Below are 22,683 nucleotides of genomic sequence, written 5' to 3' on the forward strand. Positions count from 1 at the left end.
CTACCAAGGCCTCCACAGGTGGCAGGCAGGGTTTGGTGTCCCCTTTTTGAGGGGTCCGTTCTGGAGCAGAGGAGGGGCGGAAGGAGGAGACATGTTCTTGGAGGTCACCGCCCAAGGCTTCTGGAAGTGACTTAAGAGCTTGCTCTGGGTTTCAGAGTTCGCCAAGTGGATGGCTAGGAACTGCAGAGCTTCATTCAGGCAGGAGGAGTAACCTTTGCTGTAATCCTGGGTTATGCTTGCCGAAGGAGGAGTAGCTGCTGAGAAGAAAAAGAGGGGGGGGGATTTAGAGAGGAGGATGGCCAGCACAGAGTTTGGGCCTGGGATAACATACAGCAGCGATTTCAATCGCATATCTACACAACAGGTCAAACCTGGTTTAATAGCCTGTCTTTCTCCCCATGGAATCTTACATAAGAACAGAGAAAGAGCCCTGCTGGATGAGACCAAGGGTCCATCTAGTCCAGCGTTCTGTTCACACAGTGGCCAACCAGCTGTCGACCAGGAACTCACCAGCAGGACATGAGGGCAAAAGCACTCTCCTGCCCATGTTCCCCAGCAACTGGTGTATGTAGGCATAGTGCTTCTGGTCCTGGAGGTAGCACATAGCCATCAGGACTAGTAGCCTTTGATAGCCTTCTCCTCCAGGAATTTGTTTAAGCGCTTATAAAGCCATCTTGGGGCCTGTCATTCTGTGGGTGGGACCAGGCACCCTTAGGAGCCGTCATACTTTGCGTGGCATTAGAGATCCCTAAAAGAACCCTCAGCACCCTGACCAAACTACAGTTCTCCAAATTCGGAGCAGGAAGCCACACATCGAAACTGGCCTTAAACTGATAGAGCTTTGTAGCGTGGATAGGCAAGAAAGAAGTTGGACCAGCACTCACTTTGGCTGTATTTCAGGTAGCTGACCGTCATCTCCAGAACTTCAGCTTTCTCCAGCTTGGAGTGGGGCTGGTGCCTCTGGAATTCCTTTTCCAACAGAACTTTTAATTGCTCGATGCTGCTGTTGATACGGTCCCGGCGTAGCTTCTCCACCATGGGTTTCTGCAGCTGTGAGGCGACAAGGAAAGAAAAGAGAAAGTTAGTGACCCCGGTTTTCCTTCCCTTCGCATCCTCCTCTCCGTTCCCGTGGCAGGATCTGGACTTTCCGAGCGGGATAATAAGGGGAAATGCTTACTCTGTTTTTCTCTTTGGCTGCCTGGGTTTCCAGCGAGAGAGCGTGGACGCCAGGTGGTGCCATGATTAAGCCAGGCACACAGAGGCAACCGTTTGGCTGCGAATGTGTTGTGTGGAAGGGAAGGGGACAGGGCCTCTATTTATACCCCATGAGCCACATACAAATGTATGGGTCCGAAGCGTCCTTGAGTTTCCCACACTCCCTGGCCAATCGGGGTGTTTCTCCAGGACAATAGGGGAGGCATCTATTACAGCATGGTAAATTGACTGTGAATTGCCTCAGGATAATACCCCGTTCCCCAAGGAGCAGGTGGACCGGGGAGCGTGGGTCACAATAGAGACCAGCTTCAAGAACGATGAGACAGGAACGTGGGAAAGGCCTGGCGTCCATTATCAGCAGGCTTGGGGGCCTGATGCTGGGAACGTCAGCATCTCAATATGCTGCCCTTTTCCCAGGCTGCGGCAAAATTAAGTGCCGGAGACCTAGGCTCAGGAAGGCTGTGTGTGTGCATTCCCCCCCCCCCCTTTCAACTTGCCTGTGTCCAAAGGAGCCCTTTGAAGGGGTGTGGGGGGAGCAGAATGAGAGAGTCGAAGACCTTTTCATTGACATTAAAGTGTGCTTAACTGAATATAGTGCAGGTCAATTTTCAGAGGATGGCTACCAAAATGTAAAAAGGAAAACATATGTTCTGTTTCGAGGGGGGTGGGAAACGTTGGAAGATGGTGCATCTGAAAATAAAGCCTGAAATTTCCTTCCCCCACGATTGCTTTGACTGATCAACTTTTTTTTTTTTTTAAGCTGTTTAGTTTTGTGTAAAGAAAAAAAATAAAAAATGAATTGTGAATTTTAAAATGCATGCTTTTTTGGAGAAGGTCAAGGTTTGTTGATTGTACACAAAAAAGGATGGGGGAGCAGTTCTGGGTTTCTGTGACTGTGAGCTTTCTGTGCAGTGGCAATGTTGCTGCTATTCAGTACAGCTCCTAGCACTTTGGTGCTAAAGAATCGTTAAAAACTGCAACAGCAATCAAGGCCTGATCAGAGATTTTATAACCTGTGGGATGATTTTGTAGTTCAGATTAGAGCCATGTGCAAATGGCCTCTTGCCATTCTCCATGGTATTTGTGGGCAGTTAAACTAGGGGGAGCGTTTCACCAAATTTCTCCAAGGGTGGGGTTCACAACTGGTGGTGCAGTTCACCATTAGCAGTGGCATTACTACAACTTTCTTTTTTCCTAAGTTTTTTTTAGTGTTTGTTTTTTTTGTTTGGTTGGTTTTTTGCCATTACAAATGGGAGCAATTGTGTTGACAGTCTGGCCTCTATTTTGCATCTTCCACAACCTGGACCAAGCATCATTCTGGGGCATTGAGGGGCGGGGGGAAAGGTGGCTGCCGTGAAGAAGAAGAAGAGGAGGAGGATTTGGAGACAATTCTCCAAAGTAGCCATCTTTTACTAGAGCGATGTGAAAACAAGTCAGAACATTTCTAAAAAAAAAGAACATTATTTTTTTATTTATTTCATTTCATTTCTAGACCGCCCAATAGCCGAAGCTCTCTGGGTGGTTCACAAAAATTAAAACCATAAAGCGCAGCATAAAAGAATATAAAATATGAAAGCTTAAAAATACAATATAACAGTACAACCAGAATAAAACCTTGCAGCAATTAGGGATGTCAGAGAATTCCGCCACGGATCTCGGGGAGGCTGAATGCCAGCGCATTTGGCCCCCCGAAATTGGTGGTGGAACGGTCTGCCCCCCCGGGACGAGACTTGCCTGGGGTGGATCTTCCTGGCGGCGGCGGCTCCGGTGGTGGTTTGGCGGTGGCAGCTGCAGCGGCCGGTCTTCCGACCAGCTGCCGCCACCACCATTTCCAGTTAAAAAAAAAAAAAAGACGTGATAGGCTATGTAAAGATTTACATAGCCTATCACAGCTAGGTTTTTTTTAAAAAAGTGATAGGCTACGTAAATGTTTACGTAGCCTATCACGGCTGACTTTAAAAAAAAAAACCCGCGCGTACGCAAATGGCGGCGGCCACGGCCGCTGCCATTTGCGTTCCTTATTTTGGCATGTCTTAGTCTACGTCAAGATTTACGTAGATTAAGACGGCGAAAATAAGGGGAACGCAAGTAGCGTAGCGTCCGCTACACTATTTGCGTTCCCCTTATTTTTGCCGTCTTAGGCTACGTAAATCTTGACGTAGACTAAGACATGCCAAAATAAGGAACGCAAATGGCAGCGGCCGTGGCCACCGCCATTTGCGTACGCGCGTTGTTGGTTTTTTTTAAGTCAGCTGTGATAGGCTACGTAAACATTTACGTAGCCTATCACGGCTGACTGCAGGGACGCAAACGGCGGCGGCTACGGCCACCGCCATTTGCGTCCCTGCTAGCCAGGGGCCGGATGTCCGGCTGCTGGCGGAGCCGGCCGGCGGCTCCGCAGAATCCCTGCGGAGCACAGCCAGCCGGTCAGGATTCCGGGGGGGGGGGGAGGAATGGAGCGCCTCCCCCCCCGTTCAGGATTCCAGGGGGAGGGACAGAGCGCCTCCCCCCCACCATCAACATAATCCGCGAAAGGTACGTGACTTTCGTACATCCCTAGCAGCAATGCGGAGATTTAAAATACAGATTGAAAACACTAAAGCTAAAACAAACTAGGAGGCTAAAATGCTCACATACTGGGAGAATAAAAAAGTCTTCACCTGGCGCTAGAAGGAGTACAACGTAGGGGCCAGGCAAACCTCTCTAGGGAGCTCATTAAAAAAGATGTCTTCTGAGAAATTTCAAGTCAAACCTATCCACTGAAGCAGCAGATTAGTGGGTCAGGTTTGGCCTGGGCTAAAGCCACTTAACATCAGTGGCATCTTCCCTCCCTTGGAAAATAGCAGCTTTGAAGGCAGGTTTTTCATGGGGACAGCAGCATCCTGATTGGATTCTCCTGCGGCTAATATTTTAAGAGCACCAGCAGAGATGTTAAATTTGATCATGAATTTAACATAATCATAGAACCATAGAATAGTAGGGTTGGAAGGGGCCAATTAAGCTCCATTAGCTACTGCCAATCTGGATGTCTTATTTTAACATCGTTGCTGTGTAGTTGGTTTTAAAGGGAATCCAGTGATGGTATTGATGGGAACAACTTTACTGGTCCTGGAGTAAGTAAAATTGCCGTTATTATTTCAAGCCTGATACAGAGTTCTGTATAATTGAGAACCTTACAGCCTTGGACCCCACCCTCGCAGAAGTTGCTCCAGACTGAATTTGCATAATGTCCCAGCTGCCAAATTAAGAGAAGTCTGAGCTTTCTGATGAAAAGACGTCTATACAAACGAAGAAGGCTGCACTTTCCTGACCTAATATATGCCATTCCAACTTCAAACCGTCTGACAAAGAGTACTGTGTAATGCAAAAGCTTGTACATGCTGGCCCTAACAGAAACGTGCATAATAATAAAATGTGTGCTTTGTCATTGGCATTTAAGGCACAAATTCTGCCTTTGGGGTTGTGCAAAGCAAGCTGGGCCAGACATACTGAATGGTGCAAGGCTAGGGGTGTGGTTGATATGGGAAGTTTCCTGAGGGGAAGGAAACCTCAATGGGATGTACAGTTTGGGAGAAATCTGAAATGAGTGGATTTTGTCGTGGCTACATGCCACTCGCACAAATGCTCAGGGGGCTTCTGAGGGCACCCTCCCCCTTCATAAAAGTATTCTCCTTCCGTCCCCCTGCCCCCCGCAGAGTGCCGGCCAGATGGCATAAGAGGCATCAGCTCTCTGATCAGGCACACGTCTTTTGTTGACAGTTTAACACCATGAATGGGGTGATGTGTGGGAAACGGAGATTTGTGGGCTCACACCATCTGAGGTGAATGAGGAACCAGGCAGTCATGCCCCAAACAGCCAAGCCCATTTTGGGAGGGGGTTTACACTCAGCTACTCCCCCTCCCTTGTGGTTTTCAAATCTCTCCCCTTCAATGTCCCCTTACTGGCCCATCAAAGCAATGAGCCATTCTTCTCCGTCTACTGGTGGTTAATTCCTCCCCAAAGAGACCCTGGGGTTTCCAGTCCTCAGAAGCCCTATCTTTTAACCTGGGGTACTCTGAGAATACTGGCTGCTGTTGCTTTCTGGGGAAGGAATTGCATTCTGCCCATGCTCAGAGGCAGTTTGCGATCCACTTCTAATGTTTCAGAAATTATTGCTTGTCAAAGAGAGAGAGAAAAAAAAGGTCCCAGGGCTTAGTTGAAGCCCTGCCTCCTGCTCATACAAGGTTAAATCTAAAACCAGAAGGTTTAACCAGTAGTTTAATCAACTAAAGTGCTAGTTGATTAATTGGTGGGGATTCCACCAGCTATGCAAATTTATTTAAATTTAAGCAATGCAAAATCTAGAATAACTCCTACTACCATATTTAGGAACATAAGAAGCTGCCATATATCCTGAGTGAGACCCCTGGTCCATCTAGCCCAGTATTGTCAACACTGACTGGCAGCAACTCTCCAATGTTTCAGGCAGGTATTTTTCCTAGCCCTACCTGGAGATAATGGGGATCGAACCTGGACCCCGAACCTGGGCCCTTCCGCATGCAAAACACGTGCTCTACCCACTGAGCTATGGTGCCTCCCTTACTGTGAAGTCATTACATTAAATTCAACATGAATGAAGTTATTCCTCCCATGTTTGGGGGGATACTTTTGACCAAAGTGTGTACATCTGTACATATGTCATTCATCTGCCCATCTATCGATCTCCCTAACTGGTGCCACTTTATTGTGGGAGAAAACATGGCATATAAAGGGGTTGATTATTTCTGTGTTGATTAGTCCTGCATTATTTCACCTCCTGCTCACCTGAGAGCTTTTCTGTACAAGGCTGTTACTCCACTGTATCTCCTTTTGGTTTCATCACAGAACTGAGAGCTCACAGGTCGCCTGGCCATTCTCCTCTACTATGGTGAGATGTTCTGTATTTCTATTTGAATTATAGTTATTATTTCTAAATTTGCAACTGTACATATAAATTATATGCAAATGTTATTCAAATTGTTGCTCTCTTTTGTCCACTTTGGAGAGAATGTGTTTCTTCTCTTTTGGCAACATGCAGATTGCAACCCTAATTGCAGCCTTAGTTATTTTGTGCCGTTGAAAATATTTCATTATAAGCCTCCCTTGATAATGTTTTTGGAAGGTCCAAATCTAAATAAATAAATACAATCCCAGTGGCCTGTAGGTCCTGACACGTGCGGATGACATCATCGGGTGTGCACCAAGCCTATATTTTTCCAAGCTTTTGGAAGCTTGGAAATTGGGGCTTTCCTGAGGACTAAATTAGCCCTGATTAGGGATGGCGGAGAATTCCTCCATGGACCCCAGTGAGGCTGGATTCAAAAGAATCCAGCCTCCGGAGTCCATGGAGGAATGGAGCACTTACCTCCACCTCCCTGAGGAATCCTCCCCAGCCGGATCCTCCTCGCCACCGGCTCCATAGCACCAGTGATATGGCTGCCATTGCCATACCGCTGGCTGAGGCTTAGTGACTCCAGTTGCAAATGGCGTCTGCTATGCCGTTTGCGTCTGTGGGTTTTCACGCGATAGGCTAGCCTAAGTCTCCATCATCCCAGAGTGCAGGACATGGAATAATAGGCTCAAGTGACAGGAAGCCAGATTCCGGCTGAACATCAGGAGAAACTTCCTGACTGTTAGAGCAAGACGACAATGGAACCAATTACCTAGGGAGGTGGTGGGCTCTCTCACTCTGGAGGCATTCAAGATGAAGCTGGACAGCCACCTGTCGGGGATACTTGACCTGGATTCCTGCACTGAGCAGGAGGTTGGAGTCGATGGTCTTGTAGGCCCCTTCCAACCCTATTATTCTATGATTCTATGAAGTCCTCTGCATATACCTAATGATGTCATTAGGACCACCATCCAATTTGGACCCAATCTGGAATCTGGATCTATTGCAGGGATGCAAGAGTCTTGTTAGATCAGACTGAATCATAGAATTACAGAGTTGGAAGGGGTCTTGAAAAGCATCCAATCCAACCCTCTGCTCAGTGCAGGCTTTGCAATGAAGCCGCCATCTGCGGAGATAGCGTGTTCTGCTGCTGAACAGTTTCACTATTAGGAAGTTTCTCCTAATGTTTAGCTGAAATCTGCTTCCCTGCAATCGCCACCCATTGGTTCTGGTCCTGCCCATTGGAGCAACAGGGAATGAGTCTTGAATGAGAATGAAGATGTGATAGCAGTCTTCAGATAACTGAAAGGCTGTCTCCATCTTCTGTGCGACAGCCTTTCAGTTATCTGAAGACTGCTATCACGTCTCCCCTTGGTCTCCTCTCCTCTAGGCTAAACACGCCTAGCTCTTTCAACCATTCATCATAGGACTTGTTTCCCAGGTCTCTCACCAGCCTGGTCACTCTATTCGGTCTATCTCCTTCTTGAAGGAAGTCTATCCAATTCAGCATCCTGTTTCCTGCAGTGGGCTACTACCAGCTACTTCTTGCAAGTCCAACCCAAGACATTTTCCTGCCTGAGGCAGAACAGAAAATGGTGCCCCCATTCCTGCCCAAGTCAAAGTGCAATTGCACCCAGTGCCAGCCAAGCTATTTCCGCACCTGATGCAGAAAATCCCACAGGTGCCTCTACCCTGCCCTGGCACTAAAACAATAATAAATTCAGTAATGAACAACTTGCTACCATTTCATCACAATCAAAATCAGCTGCCTGAGGCAGTTGCCTCACTCTGCCTAATGGTAGGGCCAGCACAGGAAAGCCCATAAGAAAGGCTTTAGCCCTCACCCATTTAGGGCACAATCCTATGCACATTTAGACAGAGAAAAGGCCTACGACTCCTGGCATTCCCCAGCCAGCCATGCTGGCTGGGGAATGCTGGGAGTTGTAGGCCTTTTCTCTGCCTAAACATGCATAGGATTGTGCCCTTAACCATCCTGACTAAAAGCCATGGGTAGACTTCCATGAATTTGTCTAAGCTCTCTTTAGAGCCGTGTAAGTCAAATGCGGCTATTGCATCCTGTGGCAGCAAATTCCGTGTTAACTATACGCTGTGTGAAGAAGGATGTTCTTTCGTCTGTCCTGAATCGATTGCCATATTCCATTTAGCTGGGTGACCTGGAGTGTTATGGGACCGGGGGGATGGGGGGGAGATAAGGGGAAAAGGAAAGAAAGAAAACTTGTGTTGACTTCCTTCACACCATTCAGAATTTGAGGCACTCCCCCTTCCGTTGGTCAACTTTTCTGGTGCCAGGGCGTAGTCTGAAGGCACGTGAGGCAGCCACCGTGCTGAAGCTAAGCAGGCCTGGGTCTGGTCCGTGCTTGGAGGGGAGACCACCTGGGAGCCCCATGTAGCCACCTTGAGTTCCATGATGGAAGAAAGGCGGGAAATAAATAACTTCTCTCTAAATTTTTTTGGTTTGTTTTTTGGCCCATTTCCAAATTGGATAGAAGGCGAGGGCTGTTCATCTGTAGCATATTCCCATTCTGACCTCCTGTAGCACGAGATCTTCTTTACCTAACTTTTGCTGCCCAGTCACACCTATTGTTCAAATGGTAAATGTCAAATTTAACCATTTAGACAGTTGGTTTGAAAATCTTCCTCAGGCACACACAACTTCAGGGACGTCTTTTCTTCTTTCAAATGCTTCCTCTCCCATCTATTATGCCCTTTAGTTCCTAGCCCTTTTCCATGTATTTCTCATTGGCCCTGGCTCCCCATAATCAGGACTGGCATCATGGGTAGGCATGGTGAGGTGCCTGCTCAGGGCCCGCCCCCTAGCAGGGGCCCACTGACAAGAGCCCCCTGGACTTGTTCCTCCTCTTCACCGTTGCAACCTGCTTCTTCACCTGCTTCTCGCTCTGGCCCAGACGAAACTTGTGGTAGTGAGAAGGAGAAGTAGCAGATGCCGCGGCCGACTTGCTCATTGACCTGTCAAACAAGCAGTAGCAAGGATGAGAAAGAGGATAAGGAGCAATAATGGTGGGAGGAAGGTAGACTCACAGAGGGAGGAGGGGGCCCATTAAGGGTGTCTTGCCCAGGGGCTCTCCGAAACTTGGAGCCAACACTGCCCGTAATTTTACTCCTTGACTTTGCTTTTCAAAGAACTCCTGTATATTCCATGAAATGCACCGATACGCTGCAAGCTTAAATGCAAAACCGAGAAATGGCAATAAAAATAAAATCGTGACGATTCCTTCGGCTAATCTCCCTGCCCCCCCCCACCCCACCCAGCAATTTCCAGATCTTTAAGAGGGCCTAAACGGAGCTGGGAAAGCAATCCCACACCAGCGATTTGGTGTCAGAGAGCGTAACGTTCCCAGAGTTTTGAAAGGGGCCTGGGATAATGCTGATCGATCCATGTGGTTCCTGGGAAAGCGAACTGCTCCAGATGGTCTATCGGGACAGGAATTGCCGGTAACCACAATGGGGAGTTGCACAGCGGCACTAATGTGAACTGTAGCTAGGCACACTTCTTTTGTCCTCCCGGTGAATGTCATCAATGGGCAAGAAAGTGTGGGAAACACTGGGAAACTCAGCCCCACACTCTGAGGTTAATAGGAGCATTGTCAGAACCGTCTCCCTGGGCTGTAGGATCAACATAATAAACATCACCCCCACCTTGGGCTCCCGAAAGAAAAGCTTCCAGAGAAAGAACTATCCTGGGTTGAAGGGACCCCCCCCCCCAGAGCATGGACCAAGAACGCTATAATAAGCCAACGTAGGGAATATGGGATATATGAAGGGAGTGGTTCTCAAACGTCCCTGTCAAGAATACAGGCCAGGTCTCTCCTCCGTGAAGCTAGGTTCTCCCATAGGATGCAACCACCGGTGAATGTGTTATCTGAGAAGCTCCTTGGTCCAGGTGCTCAAGGCCAAATTGGGTTTCCATTCATTGGAGAAGTGATAATGGCAGGACTTGGTGAGAAGGTCCTGCCTCCTTCTGAGGTGAGGGTGGGGTGCCCAGGGACTGGGCTGATGGTTTGCTGGGGAAAATCTGCCTTGGGTTGCCAGGGCTGAACCTTAAAAGGAGCTGAAGCGAAGGTGTGATTGTCTCCCTTCATGATGGTGGTCTTTGGATTGCTGGGCCCTATCCATGGAGGCCCTTTCTTCGGTAACATCAAAGGATAGGGTAGCCAGCTTTGTTATTTTGCTTGGGTGTGCTGCTAAAAGGCTCTTGGCTCTCAGGGGTTTCCCTTTTGGTGAATTTTAGACTTGCAATCCTCTGTACAATCTACTGCCTCTCCCTTTCCTCTTTAAATAAACATGTACTCTTTCAAAGTTCGTGTGCTTTCTTTTGGGTAACCTCCGTGCTAACTTCAGCGCCTTTTGGCCAGGGTGCGTGGCTACCGGATACTTTTGGGGGAGTTTAAGGCCTGAAGAGGCCTGTCCTAACCTTGCAGGGAAGTTGGAACTAGTTCCCACTTCCTTCACCGTCCTGGCTTCAAGGATCAAGTTCCATATCGACCGGTTTGACAAGGGACCCCTGAACATCTGTCGCAGAGGTCCCCTGAACACTGCAAAAGGCTTTGGGGGTATGTCACAGAGGGCTCTGGGCTCTTGTTCAGTTCACCAAGAGCATGGCCAACGTTCCTTAGGATGGTATGTTGTAAGAGTAGATCAGTAATGGTGGGCAATCTGTTTTCAGTGGTTCTGGTTGCTTGGCCTCTTCCTGGCTCTGATCCAGAGCACGTGTCAGTGCAGGACTGGGTCCTAGGGAGTCCCCCATCCAGAGAGCTTGCGCCATCCTTCCCCAACCTAGGGCCTTCCAGATGTTTTGGATGACAACTCCCATCAGCCCTTACTGGCTGGGGCTGATGGGAGATGTAGTCCATCATGGCAGTAACCCATGCCTGCTCTTTGCTCCCAGCATCTGGTGCTCAGAGGTGTAGTGCCTTTGAGTGTGTCATCTCTAGTGAGCTATTATTGTTGTTTTGTTATCATCTTCATCAACATCATTTCTATACCGCCCCATAGCCGAAGCTCTCTGGGTGGTTTACAAAGGTTAACAACATTAAAAAATACAATATGCAAAATTTAAAAACATAGAGCCAGTGTGGTGTAGTGGCTAGAGGGATGGACTGGGAGTCGGGAGATCCGGGGTCTGGTCCCCGCTTGGCCATGAAGCTCACTGGGTGCCTTTGGGCCAGTCGCAGACTCTCATCCCAACCCACCTCACAGGGTTGTTGTGAGGATAAAACAGAGAAGAGGAGGATTATGTATGCCGCCTTGGGTTCCTTAAGGAGGAGAAAAGGCGGGATATAAATGTCACAAATAAATAATAAATACATATATCGAAAAAAAACCTTGAGCAATCAGCCAAACCATAAAACAAATCCAGGATCAATTAAAATTCATCACATGCTGTCAAATGCCTGGAAAAAGAGAACAGTCTTGACCTGGCGCCAAAAAGATGACAGTGTTGACGCCAGGTGGGCCTCATTGGGGAGATAATTCCCGGAATTAGGGGGCCCCCACCAAGAAGGCCCTCTCCCTTGTTGCTGTCTTCCAAGCCTCCCTCAGAGTAGGCACCCAACAGGCCCCTGCCTCCTCCATGAATTTGCCAAATCCCTTTTCCAAGTCGCCATCTAAACCAGCTGCTGTCACCACATTTTCTGGCAGGGAGTTCCATAAATTAATTCCAAGAAATATTTCCTTCTCATCCATTTCACTGGCTGACCCTGACGGCCAAACCTGATGTGACCTTATTCACAATATTTGGCTTTGCACAATTGTCGGTTTAGAAAATAAAACCAAAGAGCCAGCAGGCTTAGGTGTCGCCTCCCAAGAGGAAATGCATCACCCAGCAAGAGGACAAAGGATGCTACACATTTGCATAACGTGCATATGATAAGTGATATGTGCTGCTGATGCAAATTTAGAAATAATGACTGTAATTTAAATAGAGATACAGAACGACCAGGTGTCCTGTATGCCTGATGCTCAGTCTGTTAACTGGGCCCCTTCAAACCCTCCCCGCCTCTCCCTTGTAGTTTTTTTCCCCTCCCCTTAAAGTGGACTTGGATAAGACAGGCCTTCAAATAGGAGACACCTTCAAATAGAGGACTGTCCTTTGTAAAATAGGACACTTGGCTACCCTAGGTATCTGTGTGTGAGCCACATTTTGTGCAATGTTATTCTGGGAGTGCAGGAAGAACCGCCAAGAGAAAGTGGGGGCCACTCTGCCCAAGGCCCTGCAAAACCAGAAGTCGGCATTAGTTTGGGGTAACTGATCACTTGTCCATGAAAGCTGCAATCCTATGCATAGTTTCTCAGGGGTGAATCCCGGTGAACCCTCAATGGGATCAACTTCTGAGTCAACCTACCTAGGACTGTGCAGTGAATAATGGGCATCTAAATGGCAAATGGGGTTCAATGTAAGCAAGTGTAAAGTGATGCACTTTGGGGCAAAAAATCATAGAAGAGTCATAGAATAGTAGGGTTGGAATTATAAGCTGATGGCATCTGAGACAGCAGTGACTGACAAGGAAAGAGATCTTGGGTTGTGGCAGACAGCTCAATGAAGACATCGACCCAGTGTGCGGCCGCTGTAAAAAAGGCAAACTCCATGTCAGGCATACTTAGGAAAGGAACTGAGAATGACAGTGCCACTACCATACTGCCCCTATCCAAATCACACTTGGAATAATCTTGGACCAGAACTCACCACACCTAAAAAAAGATATTGTAGAGCTGGAAAAAAAAATGCAGAAAAGGGCAACTGAAATGATCAAAGGGCTGGAGCATCTCCCCTATGAGAGAAGGTTACAAAGCTGGGATTGTTTAGCTTGGGAAAAAAGAGGGTGAGGGGGGACAGGATAGATAAAATTATGCATGGTGTGGAGAATATAGATAGGGAGACATTCTTCTCCCTCTCTCAAAATATTAGAACCCGGGGTCATCCCGTGAAGCTGATTGGTGGGAGATTCAGGACAGATAAAAGGAAGGACTTCTTTACATAGCGCAGAGTTAAACTATGGAATTCACTACCACAGGATGTAGTGATGGCCACCAATTTGGAGGGCTTCAAAAGGGGGTTAAACAAACTCCTGGCGGAAAAGGCTATCGATGGCTACTAGTCCTGATGGCTATGTGCTACCTCCAGAACCAGAAGCAGTGAGCCTATGTTCACCCATTACTGGGGAACATGGGCAGGAGGGTGCTGTTGCACTCATGTCCTGCTTGTGGGTTCCTGGTCGACAGCTGGTTGGCCACTGTGTGAACAGAACGCTGGACTAGATGGACCCTTGGTCTCATCCAGCAGGGCTCTTCTTATGTTCTTAATCCTACTGAGGCCCTTGTGAGATATCATTCTCCCCAGATTGCAGAAAGTTGTGTAGGTAGGTAATTTTAGCCCCATGGATTGTGGGCAGGGGGAGTATTGGGGGTGCTCTTTAGATGGTGACGGGGATTATTACACTTACTTCAAAATCTGGTAAGGAGCCCAGCTCCCTTTCAGGCCCCTCCCTTATTCTCCCGAGTGTTGTCTCTCCAGTTTGCATTTGTTTTTAAAATCTCGGTCCTCTTTCATTTGAGGCCAAGAGGGCAATTCCTTTACATTAACACCACACCGGCCATCCTCAGCTCAATGCGCTCCAGATGTAATGGACTACAACCCCCAGATTCCCAGCTGCGCTGGCTGGGGGATTCTGGGAGTTGCAGTCCAACACATCCGGAGGACTCCCAGTTGGGGGAGGTTGCAATTCACCATGGGCTTTTATGAAATCTTTGAGAATATATGGAAGTCAGTCTCGAAAATGTGAATGTATTGCAGTAATCCAAACAACAGCCCTATACGGTAGGCCAGGATTATTCTCCCCGGATTGCTGATGGGGGCCTGGGCAAAAGATCACTCAGCAGTCAGCACATAGTTAAAATACGGAATTCACTGCCTCAAGATTTGATAATGGCCACCAATTTAGATGGCTTTAAAAAGAGATTAGACAAATTGATGGAATATTTGCCTATCAATGGCTACTTATTATGTACTATATTTATATAGCAGCCCCTTAACACGAGTTCTCTGCGTGGCTCACAAATACAACATTAAAATACAGCGTAAAACAATAAAAAGGATGATACTGAAAACACAGTTAAAACATGCATTTTTAAATGGGAAAATCATGGGTAAAAGACATACGGGGTTTTTTTAGATGGCCTGGCTGACTGAAAATGTCTTCCCCTGACACTGAAAAGTCCATAACGTCACGATGGTGCCAGGCAGGCCTCTCTGGGGAAGTTGTTCTACAAATGGAGTACTACCACCAAAAAGTCCCTCTCACTTGCCTCACCTCGTTTGGCGTGGACACTCAGAGCAGGAACTCTGAAAAAGATCTGAAGGTTCAGGTAGGTGCATATCAGGGAAGACCCCAAGCCATTCAGGGATTTCATTTAAAGGCTAAACCCAGTACCAGCTCCAAGTTTTTAAAGCCCTTGGGCAAGACACCCTCAATGGGCTCCTACCATTGTCATTCGCTCCAGTTGGTTCTTCACCTCTTCCTTATCATTGCTACCGCCTGCTTGCTTGGCAGGTAGAGAGTCAGGAAGTGAGAGGGCAGTGCAATAGAACATCAGAAGTGCCCTGCTGGATCAGGCCAAGGGTCCATCTAGTCCAGCATTCTGTTCACACAGTGGCCAACCAGCTGTCGACCGGGAACCCTCAAGCAGGACAGGAGCGTGACAGCACCCTCCCGCCCATGTTCCCCAGCAACTGGTGTACACAGGCTCACTGCCTCTGGTACTGGAGGTAGCACATAGCCATCAAGACTAGTAGCCATGGATAGCCTTCTCCTCCAGGAATTTGTCCACCCCCCTTTGAAAGCCCTCCAAATTGGTGGCCCTCACTACATCCCGTGGTAGCAAATTCCATAGCTGAATTCTGCACTGTGTGAAGAAGTACTTCCTTTTATCTTTCCTGAATCTCCCACCAATCAGCTTCACGGGACGACCTGCTCCTCCTTCTCTCCATCATTTTTGTCTGGGCCGGAATGAGAGGCAGGAAAAATGAGCAGGTTGCAATGGTGAAAAGGAGGAGGAGCAAATCTGGGGGCCTCTTGTCAGTGGGCCGCTGCTGAGGCAAGGGCCCTCAGCAGAGGCCCAGCCACGCCTACCCTGAACGCCAACCCTGACAAAAACACTTTAAATTGTGCTCAGAAATGGACTGGGAGCCAGCGTAGCTATTAGAACACAGGCCTGATGTGGTCGAAGCGTCCAGTTCTAGTTAGTAATCTTGCAGCACTATTCTAGACCAACCTTCAGGTTCAGGGGTACTGTGCTGATTCCCAGTTGCTGGTGAATGTCCTGCTTCTGTGCTCCCCACAGTGTCCTGCTTGTACACTTGGGGAAACAGGATGTTGGACTCCATAGGGCTTTTGGTCTGATCCAGCACGACGCTTCTTATGTCCTTATTAGCCCTGATAGGAATGGAACTTCCAGGAATAGGGACAGTATACCCCTGCATACCAGACACTAGAGACAAACAGCAGAAAAGGGTTGTTGTCTTTATACCCTTCTTGTGGGCTACCCAGAGGCATCCTGTCAGCCAGGCGAGAAACGCAGACTGGATGGGCCCTTGGTCTGGTCCAGCACTTGGCCCTCTTATGTTCTTCTGTTTTTAAAGATAGTGGCTTGTATCTAGTGGGTTCATGATCGAGGCGAGATTTGGGGCTCCTTCACACTGGGCTTTTATCCTGCTATGGAGATTGCTTAGTCACAGAAGTTTGCGGGTCCTGTAAACAACGCAGCCCTCCTCCAGGGAACCTCCCACTCTTTGTGAGCTCTATTGCGTTGTTTTCCATTGAGGACAAAAGTCCGGCATTTTCCCTTCTCCCACCATGGAGTCGATATAAATGAGGGTATACTGTTTAAAGTCACCTTTATTGCAAATAAAACAACAGCGCCACCTAGTGGCTTTGTGATGAAACACATAGAAGTGTAGTTTTTTTAAAGAGCCACGTGGAAAAGACCCAATCCAATCCCACAAAGATTCCGGAAGCAGAAGCCCTGGTAAATTGCAGGATTTTTAGCCTTGTGTGATGAAGCCCTCGAACTGGGTTTTCACGGCTTCCTAACCTAGCTACTCCAGGTCTGAAAAGAAGGATTCATTCATGGACAAATATATACCAAATATATATAAATATATTTATAAAATATATTTTATAAAATATATTTATAAAATATAAAATATAAATATATATATGATTTTTATTGGCATTTCCTTCAAAGAAATTCAAATCACATTTAACATCATGCGGGATGAACACACCATGACTTTATAAAAGCGTTCCAAATAGTTCATGTTCAGCCAACATTATACAACACACACATTGCTTCCTCCTTATTAAAGATAAATAAATGTGTTTTTTCCTTTACAAAAGGCATCATGTTCTCCCTCAAAATGAGAGAAGTGCTCACACATAGAGCAAACCCTAACAAAATGTCCCGTAGGGCCCTTTTGTTATCATAATAACTTCCTTAACACTTTGATACAAACTACAGCTCACCCCCCACCCTGCCCCTCCACAAATAAATACCCCTTCTTTCTGAAGGACAACGCGAACAGAGAGTCCATCCTCCAACAGACGCTGTTGAAGTTCTTGGCGATATTCTTCTGATATCAAGGAGGCATCTTTCCAGCAAAACCGGCTGGGAGTTGTTGTTTTCCCATTTTGCTCCGCAAAGGAAAAAAAGACCCAGTCTCTCTGTCGCAGCGGCCCATAAGAGCAGCGCATCCATTGTGAGATGCAGGCACAAGCCTTCATTGTGAAGGAAATCTTTTTACAAGACATGACTATTCCTTGCTACAGAACAAGAACTCAACTGTCCTCCACCACCACCTTGGAAATCAAATGTTTCCTACTTTTTAAAGAGGGATCCTAAAATCAAAGACCCCTCTAGGTTTATTAGTTAGTCGGTCTGTAATTTTGCGGATACTTATCGAGGAAGGCCAGCAGGGCCTCTACCATGGTCTCCAGATGGCAGCAGCAACAGCCGGTGGGCTTTTGTTAGTAGATCGTTTCTTGGGTGGGGGGCAAGGAGATGGTGGCAGGCAGCACATGACAGAGGCTGTGGCAGTAGCTGGGCGCGCACCATCTGCAATCGCATGGATTTTGCAGAAGTGCTTAATCAACCGGGCTTGGGTTTCCCTCTTGGGTTCGCAGAAGGAGAGGAAATACACCGCTTCCCTCAAGCAACGCAGGTAACCTGTGTTAAAATCAAGTTCTGGGCTCTTGTGGCTGAATGCTAGAGAGAGAGAGAGAGAGAGAGAGAATAAAAACAGCAACATGTCAATGGAGTGTTCAGATGCAAGGCAGAAGGCAGGCGTGAGATCTTTTATTTATGATGTCGCATTCATTTATTAGGTTTTTTAAATCCCACCCTTTCCCCAGCCCCAACAACATTGCCACAAGATATACCGATTGCCTGGACAGTTTTATAAAGGGGATTGGACATATTCATGGAGGCTGTCAATGGCTACTAGTCAGGATGGCTACGGATTACCTCCAGGTTTAGAGGCATACCGGTTGCTGGGGTGGGGAGGGTGCTGTTGTGCTCACGTCTTGCTTGTGGGTTTCATGTTATGGAACCATTTGTCAGGCTTGGATCATCCTTTCCCTTCACAATCAACACCACAGCAGACAGAGCTTCAGGCTAATATGACTTTATTTTGCTAGAGCCTAGTCTCTCTACAAATGCAGATTCCAGGAAAATTCTCAGGCTGCCTCCAGGCTCTGAACAACTAATCAACTCTTTCTAAGCAAAGGAGATGAACCACAGGGAGAGAAAGTTGCCGGCAGTTTGGGTATGAACCTCTGGGCCAACCTTGCTTCACAGTGATGATGCCCCTCCCTTAGGGTGGCTCCTTCCTACCTTGGCTTCCAAGAGTGGCTATCCACGTGGAGCATCTGAGCCCTGCCCTGAACTTTTCCTGCTTTGCTTTGTGTCATGCCCTAGCGTCTGTCAAGTCACACCCCTCTTCCTCCTCCTCGGAAATTTGTGTTCTCACAGTGGAGGGAGGGGGCAGGGACTCAGTCTGGGCCATCTGTTGGTCAAGGTCTTGGGAGGACCCTCTCCCAGCTCACTAGGGAGGGTCCCTCCCTTGGCCTCTGATCTAACTACTGCTCCAATTCAGAATTCTGATTCTCAAGGCGCTTATCACAGAATCATAGAATAGTAGGGTTGGAAGGGGCTTACAAGGCCATCGAGTCCAACCCCCTGCTCAAGGCAGGAATCCAAGTCAGAGCATCCCTGACAGATGGCTGCCCAGCCTCATAGAATCCTAGAATTGTAGGGTTGGAAGGGGCTTACAAGGCCATCGAGTCCAACCCCCTGCTCAAGGCAGGAATCCAAGTCAGAGCATCCCTGACAGATGGCTGCCCAGCCTCATAGAATCCTAGAATTGTAGGGTTGGAAGGGGCCAACAAGGCCATCGAGTCCAACCCCCTGCTCAAGGCAGGAATCCAAGTCAGAGCATCCCTGACAGATGGCTGCCCAGCCTCATAGAATCATAGAATCCTAGAATTATAGGGTTGGAAGGGGCCAACAAGACCATCGAGTCCAACCCCCTGCTCAAGGCAGGAATCCAAGTCAGAGCATCCTTTAGACTCATCCCTGACACCATTTGACATGTTTCACAGCAGGGCAAACCTGGGTCTGGCACAGGTCAACTGATCCTGCCTCCCTAAATAATATATCTACAGGATACTCATGATTGCAATTGTGTTCCTTTTCCCCCCTCCACACACACGCATTACATTTCTGAAGCTGTACACCTCCAAAGCTAAGTGCAAATGAGTCCTTTTTGTGGGAGACTGAACTAGGAGAAACATCCTAAATCAGTGGCCTTGCTTTTCGTCGTTGCTACTCTTTTTTGTACCTTGCATACAAATAGCCTCAGTGACCTGTTTTACAGAGCTTGCTCCAGAGGCCCAGGGATCTGAGGGTGCGAACACCTGGCGATTCTGCACTCACCCTGGCCCTGTATTTGATGCTGCTGCTTCAGGTAACTGACGGCCACTTCTAAGATGTCGGCTTTCTCCAGCTTGGAGTTTGGCTGATGTCTCTGGAATTCTCTCTCCAGCAAGACCTTCAGTTGCTCGATGCTGCTGTTAATCCGGTCACGACGCATTTTCTCCACCACCGGCTTCCTCAACTGGCAAGGAGAAAGATGGAGGCCACAAAGTTATACAAAATCACGCGTGCAGGTCACCCGTCTGCGTCCAGGGAGAGATTATAATGCAAAGCTTTGTGGGAGCACAACTTCCATCCACCCACTCAGCTTCTTGTCATTTTAGAATAGCAGAATATTTCTTTCTTTCTTTATTACATTTATATCCCACCTTTTTCCCTCTTAAGGAACCCAAGGCGTTGTACGTAATCCTTCTCCTCTCCCTTTTATCCTCACAACAACCCTGTGAGGTGGGTTGGGCTGAGAGCCTGTGACTAGCCCAAAGTCACCCAATGAGCTTCCATGGCCAAGTGGGGACTAGACCCTGGATCTCCCGATTCCCAGTCTAACACTCTCACCACACTGGCATAGAATTTCCATCTGTTTGCTTTGTGGGAGGGGGGGGGACACCACCAACATAACAGATCTCCCACCCTGATCTCTCTCTCCAGGGGTAGGCAACTGGATGCCTTTCAGATGTTTTGCATGGCAACTCCCATAAGCCCCAGCTAGCATGACCAGTGGCCAGGGATTATGGGAATTGTAGTCCAACACATCTGGAGGGCACCATGTTGTCTACCCATCTATCTAGACTCATGTTTGATGGTAACAGATCTGTCTATCTTTCCATCCATCCATCCATCCCAAGCTATCCCTCTATAAACACACCAGTCTTCCTTCCTACCAGTTACACAATCCCTTCCAGTTCACACATGCACATCGATCTCTTAGTTTCTCTAACCTTGATGACGGAACCCTGAATGTGTGAATGGACTCCATTTTGTTTAATAAATAAATACATAAATAAAAGCACGGCAGATTGAAGTGATGCAAGGAGAATCCCCAAAACATTCTACCTGTAGGGTTATATCTGTGGTGGGCCGTTCACACACACAAGGCATCATGGGATGAATGTACAGGTGTGGACCAGCACTAGGAGAACAACTCTACAAAAATTGTTTTGCGGAAGTCCTGAGTTACCTTGTTCTTCTCCTTCACCAGCAACCTCTCCTCCTCCACATGGACCACGCAGCTGTTGCTAGGAGCCATCCTTATGCCTCTGACAGCTAAGCACCCTGATCCGTGTGTCAGCTGCTCTGTCTCTAATGCCAAATGCAACCCTTATGCTCCAAATCTCTCCCAGCGCCTCTATTTATATCTTCAACTGGCTCAGCAGTTATGTGGGTTTTGGATTTCTTGGTGTTTCCCACAGTCGCACAGCCAATCCGGGCACACGGTCAGATAATAGAGGAGGCATCTCTTTAGCGCACGCTACGTTGACTGTCAATGCCCCAGAGAGAATAACCTTCTGCCCGTACCAACTGGTGGAGGACGCAACGCTGCACAGCGGAACTGCGGGAAGACCTGGTCTGAGATCCATTGCATTCCAAAGTCACAGTCCTGGGCCACTCACATCCATCGGTGCTAGAAGGGAGGGAAGGGGAGCGAGGGAAAAAGTCTAAGGAAGACATAATAATATGCATGGCTTGAACGGGAGAGGCCAGCACTCAAAAGAGCTGGTTATATTTATTTATCGTCACAGTTCCACCAAAACATCTCACAGGAAAGCACAGCGTCGAAATGATGACACTGACATGAAAGATGCCATCTTCAGGGCTGGCCTAAGACATTTTGCGGCCTAAACTGGAGCTATGAATGGAGCTGTTCCCACAGCTGCACAGTTATTTTGGCACTTGAGGTAGAGAATCACAAAAGCACATCACCCCACTCCCTGGCTGTACAAATACCATAATGATACGTTAACTAGCCATTTGCTGCCCTTTCATAATACCCCAGATCACTGGCTTGAGGCAGCCACCTCACTTTACCTAACGATAGGGCCGGCAAGAAAAGCAAAGGCAGAGAAAAATGTGAGTTCAAATGGGGGTGGATAACCGATGGTTTGCAGCCTTACAGAACTGCAGCCTGAAATGCCTCTTCCCCCTGTGGTAGCTGAGGGGGTGCCCAGCTAAGCGGAGGGGGCGCCCAGCTGAGCTCAGTGGCTATGTGCTTTGAATGTACTTTCTGCACTGAACTAGGGTGGCAAAAGGCAAGAGTTTGTAACCTTTCTTTCAAGGTTCTACAGGTTGTTTGGGTACGAACTACAAAAACGATCTTCCTTCTGTTAGCTTGAGAGTATGTTTCTTTTTCAGTTTCCACTTTGCTGTTACTTCCGCTAGGTATAAATCAGGGGGACGCAGCTTTACCCTGAGGCAACGTTACTGAGCACTTTGAACCTCTGTAAATGCTCATGTTTAAATAGTGTAAACACTATAAGCACTATATAAATAATAATAAAATAAAACCGTAAGCTGCAAGAGGTCAGCTGGATACCTTTTTTATGTATATCTTTTCTTTATTATTTTTAAAGATAAAACTAATGGATATTCTAAAGGAAAGAATGCTTGTTAAATGATAGGAACTGCTACCAAACCAAAAAAAAATATTAAGAGTGAAACCTGTGATAGTTCTGCTGTGTTGCATGGTGCACTGCCACAGCTCAGAATGTGGTTTTCGAGCTTTGGCTTGTAGAAACTGTAGCCCGGTGGCTGAGAGATCACGGGTTTGAGCCATGTCGTTCTCGATGGACATCACACCTGTACCACCAGGCCCCATAAATCCTCTCTGGGTGGCCCTGCAAAACAGACTACAGGGGGACGGGGGACCAAAGGCACTCCTCACCCAGGGCACTATTTATCCTAGGGCTGGACCTGAACCTTTCTACCTCCCACCTGGCCTTGAATTGATTGAATGCAACCCGGCAGAGAGGATACCACATGGATCTATAGGGGGTGGATGGGGCAGAATCGAAAGAGAGCAGCTGTTTTCTTCCTACGTTGTTTTCCTATGCATGGTGTGTGTGAGCTAGAGATCTCCTGGCCTATCTCTCCCTCTAATAGTGATTTCAGGTGAGTGAGCGGCGACAGGATTGCAGCCAAAAAAAGAGCCGCTGAGAAAGAAGAGGGACATATCGGCATGCTCCGGGGAATGCAAAACATTAAAGAAAACCATTGAGGATTGAGCAGGGTTAGTGGCCATCATGAGCCATGGAATGTTAAATATAATTTGGAATAGAAAAGTGGCGGGCATGGCAGGGTGGTGTTGGTGAGAAGAATGGAACATCCTGCTTGAGCCCCAAGAGCTTATTGAGACCTGGAGCACTTCTGTTAGGGGGTACAGATATACTGCAACATTTTGTTGCAGTTCCCACTTCCTCCTTTTCTTATGTCTGCGTTGGGATCAGCACCCCAGTCCACCGATCTGCACATGCAGCCATGGGCCACGCGCTCCCTGATTGCATGCAAAGATCTCTGCTAAGGCTGAGCCGAAATGCCC

The 22,683-nt window shown here is 47.7% G+C and overlaps 2 protein-coding genes across 2 annotated transcripts; both read right to left on the reverse strand.

Annotated features, from left to right (window-relative positions):
- Nucleotides 1-1,240, reverse strand: LOC146335351 (transcription factor HES-5-like). The gene is made up of 3 exons (XM_084821671.1): nucleotides 1,178-1,240; nucleotides 885-1,050; nucleotides 1-257 (listed from the first exon to the last, which is right to left on the reverse strand). Exons 1-3 carry the CDS (start codon nucleotides 1,238-1,240, stop codon nucleotides 1-3), a joined length of 486 nt encoding a protein of 161 aa, XP_084677797.1.
- Nucleotides 1,241-17,139: 15,899 nt separating this feature from the next.
- LOC146335352 (transcription factor HES-5-like) lies at nucleotides 17,140-20,397 on the reverse strand. Its single transcript, XM_084821735.1, has 3 exons — nucleotides 20,329-20,397; nucleotides 19,152-19,332; nucleotides 17,140-17,423 (listed from the first exon to the last, which is right to left on the reverse strand). Exons 1-3 carry the CDS (start codon nucleotides 20,395-20,397, stop codon nucleotides 17,140-17,142), a joined length of 534 nt encoding a protein of 177 aa, XP_084677861.1.
- Nucleotides 20,398-22,683: the final 2,286 nt, after the last annotated feature.

The sequence above is a fragment of the Heloderma suspectum genome, chromosome 15 (genome assembly GCF_057233095.1).
Source record: "Heloderma suspectum isolate Gila_16-S chromosome 15, 16-S_ref, whole genome shotgun sequence".
In the NCBI taxonomy this organism is placed as follows: Eukaryota; Metazoa; Chordata; class Lepidosauria; order Squamata; family Helodermatidae; genus Heloderma; species Heloderma suspectum.

Excerpts from the sequence above, each read along its gene's own strand:
- LOC146335351 (XM_084821671.1), bottom strand. The coding sequence starts at position 1,240 with ATGGCACCACCTGGCGTCCACGCTCTCTCGCTGGAAACCCAGGCAGCC. Across the intron at positions 1,051-1,177 it reads CAGCCAAAGAGAAAAACAGA|CTGCAGAAACCCATGGTGGA; the intron begins GTAAGCATTTCC and ends GTCGCCTCACAG. Across the intron at positions 258-884 it reads CTACCTGAAATACAGCCAAA|CAGCTACTCCTCCTTCGGCA; the intron begins GTGAGTGCTGGT and ends TTTTCTTCTCAG.
- LOC146335352 (XM_084821735.1), bottom strand. The coding sequence starts at position 20,397 with ATGGCTCCTAGCAACAGCTGCGTGGTCCATGTGGAGGAGGAGAGGTTG. Across the intron at positions 19,333-20,328 it reads TGGTGAAGGAGAAGAACAAG|TTGAGGAAGCCGGTGGTGGA; the intron begins GTAACTCAGGAC and ends TCTCCTTGCCAG. Across the intron at positions 17,424-19,151 it reads GCATCAAATACAGGGCCAGG|CATTCAGCCACAAGAGCCCA; the intron begins GTGAGTGCAGAA and ends CTCTCTCTCTAG.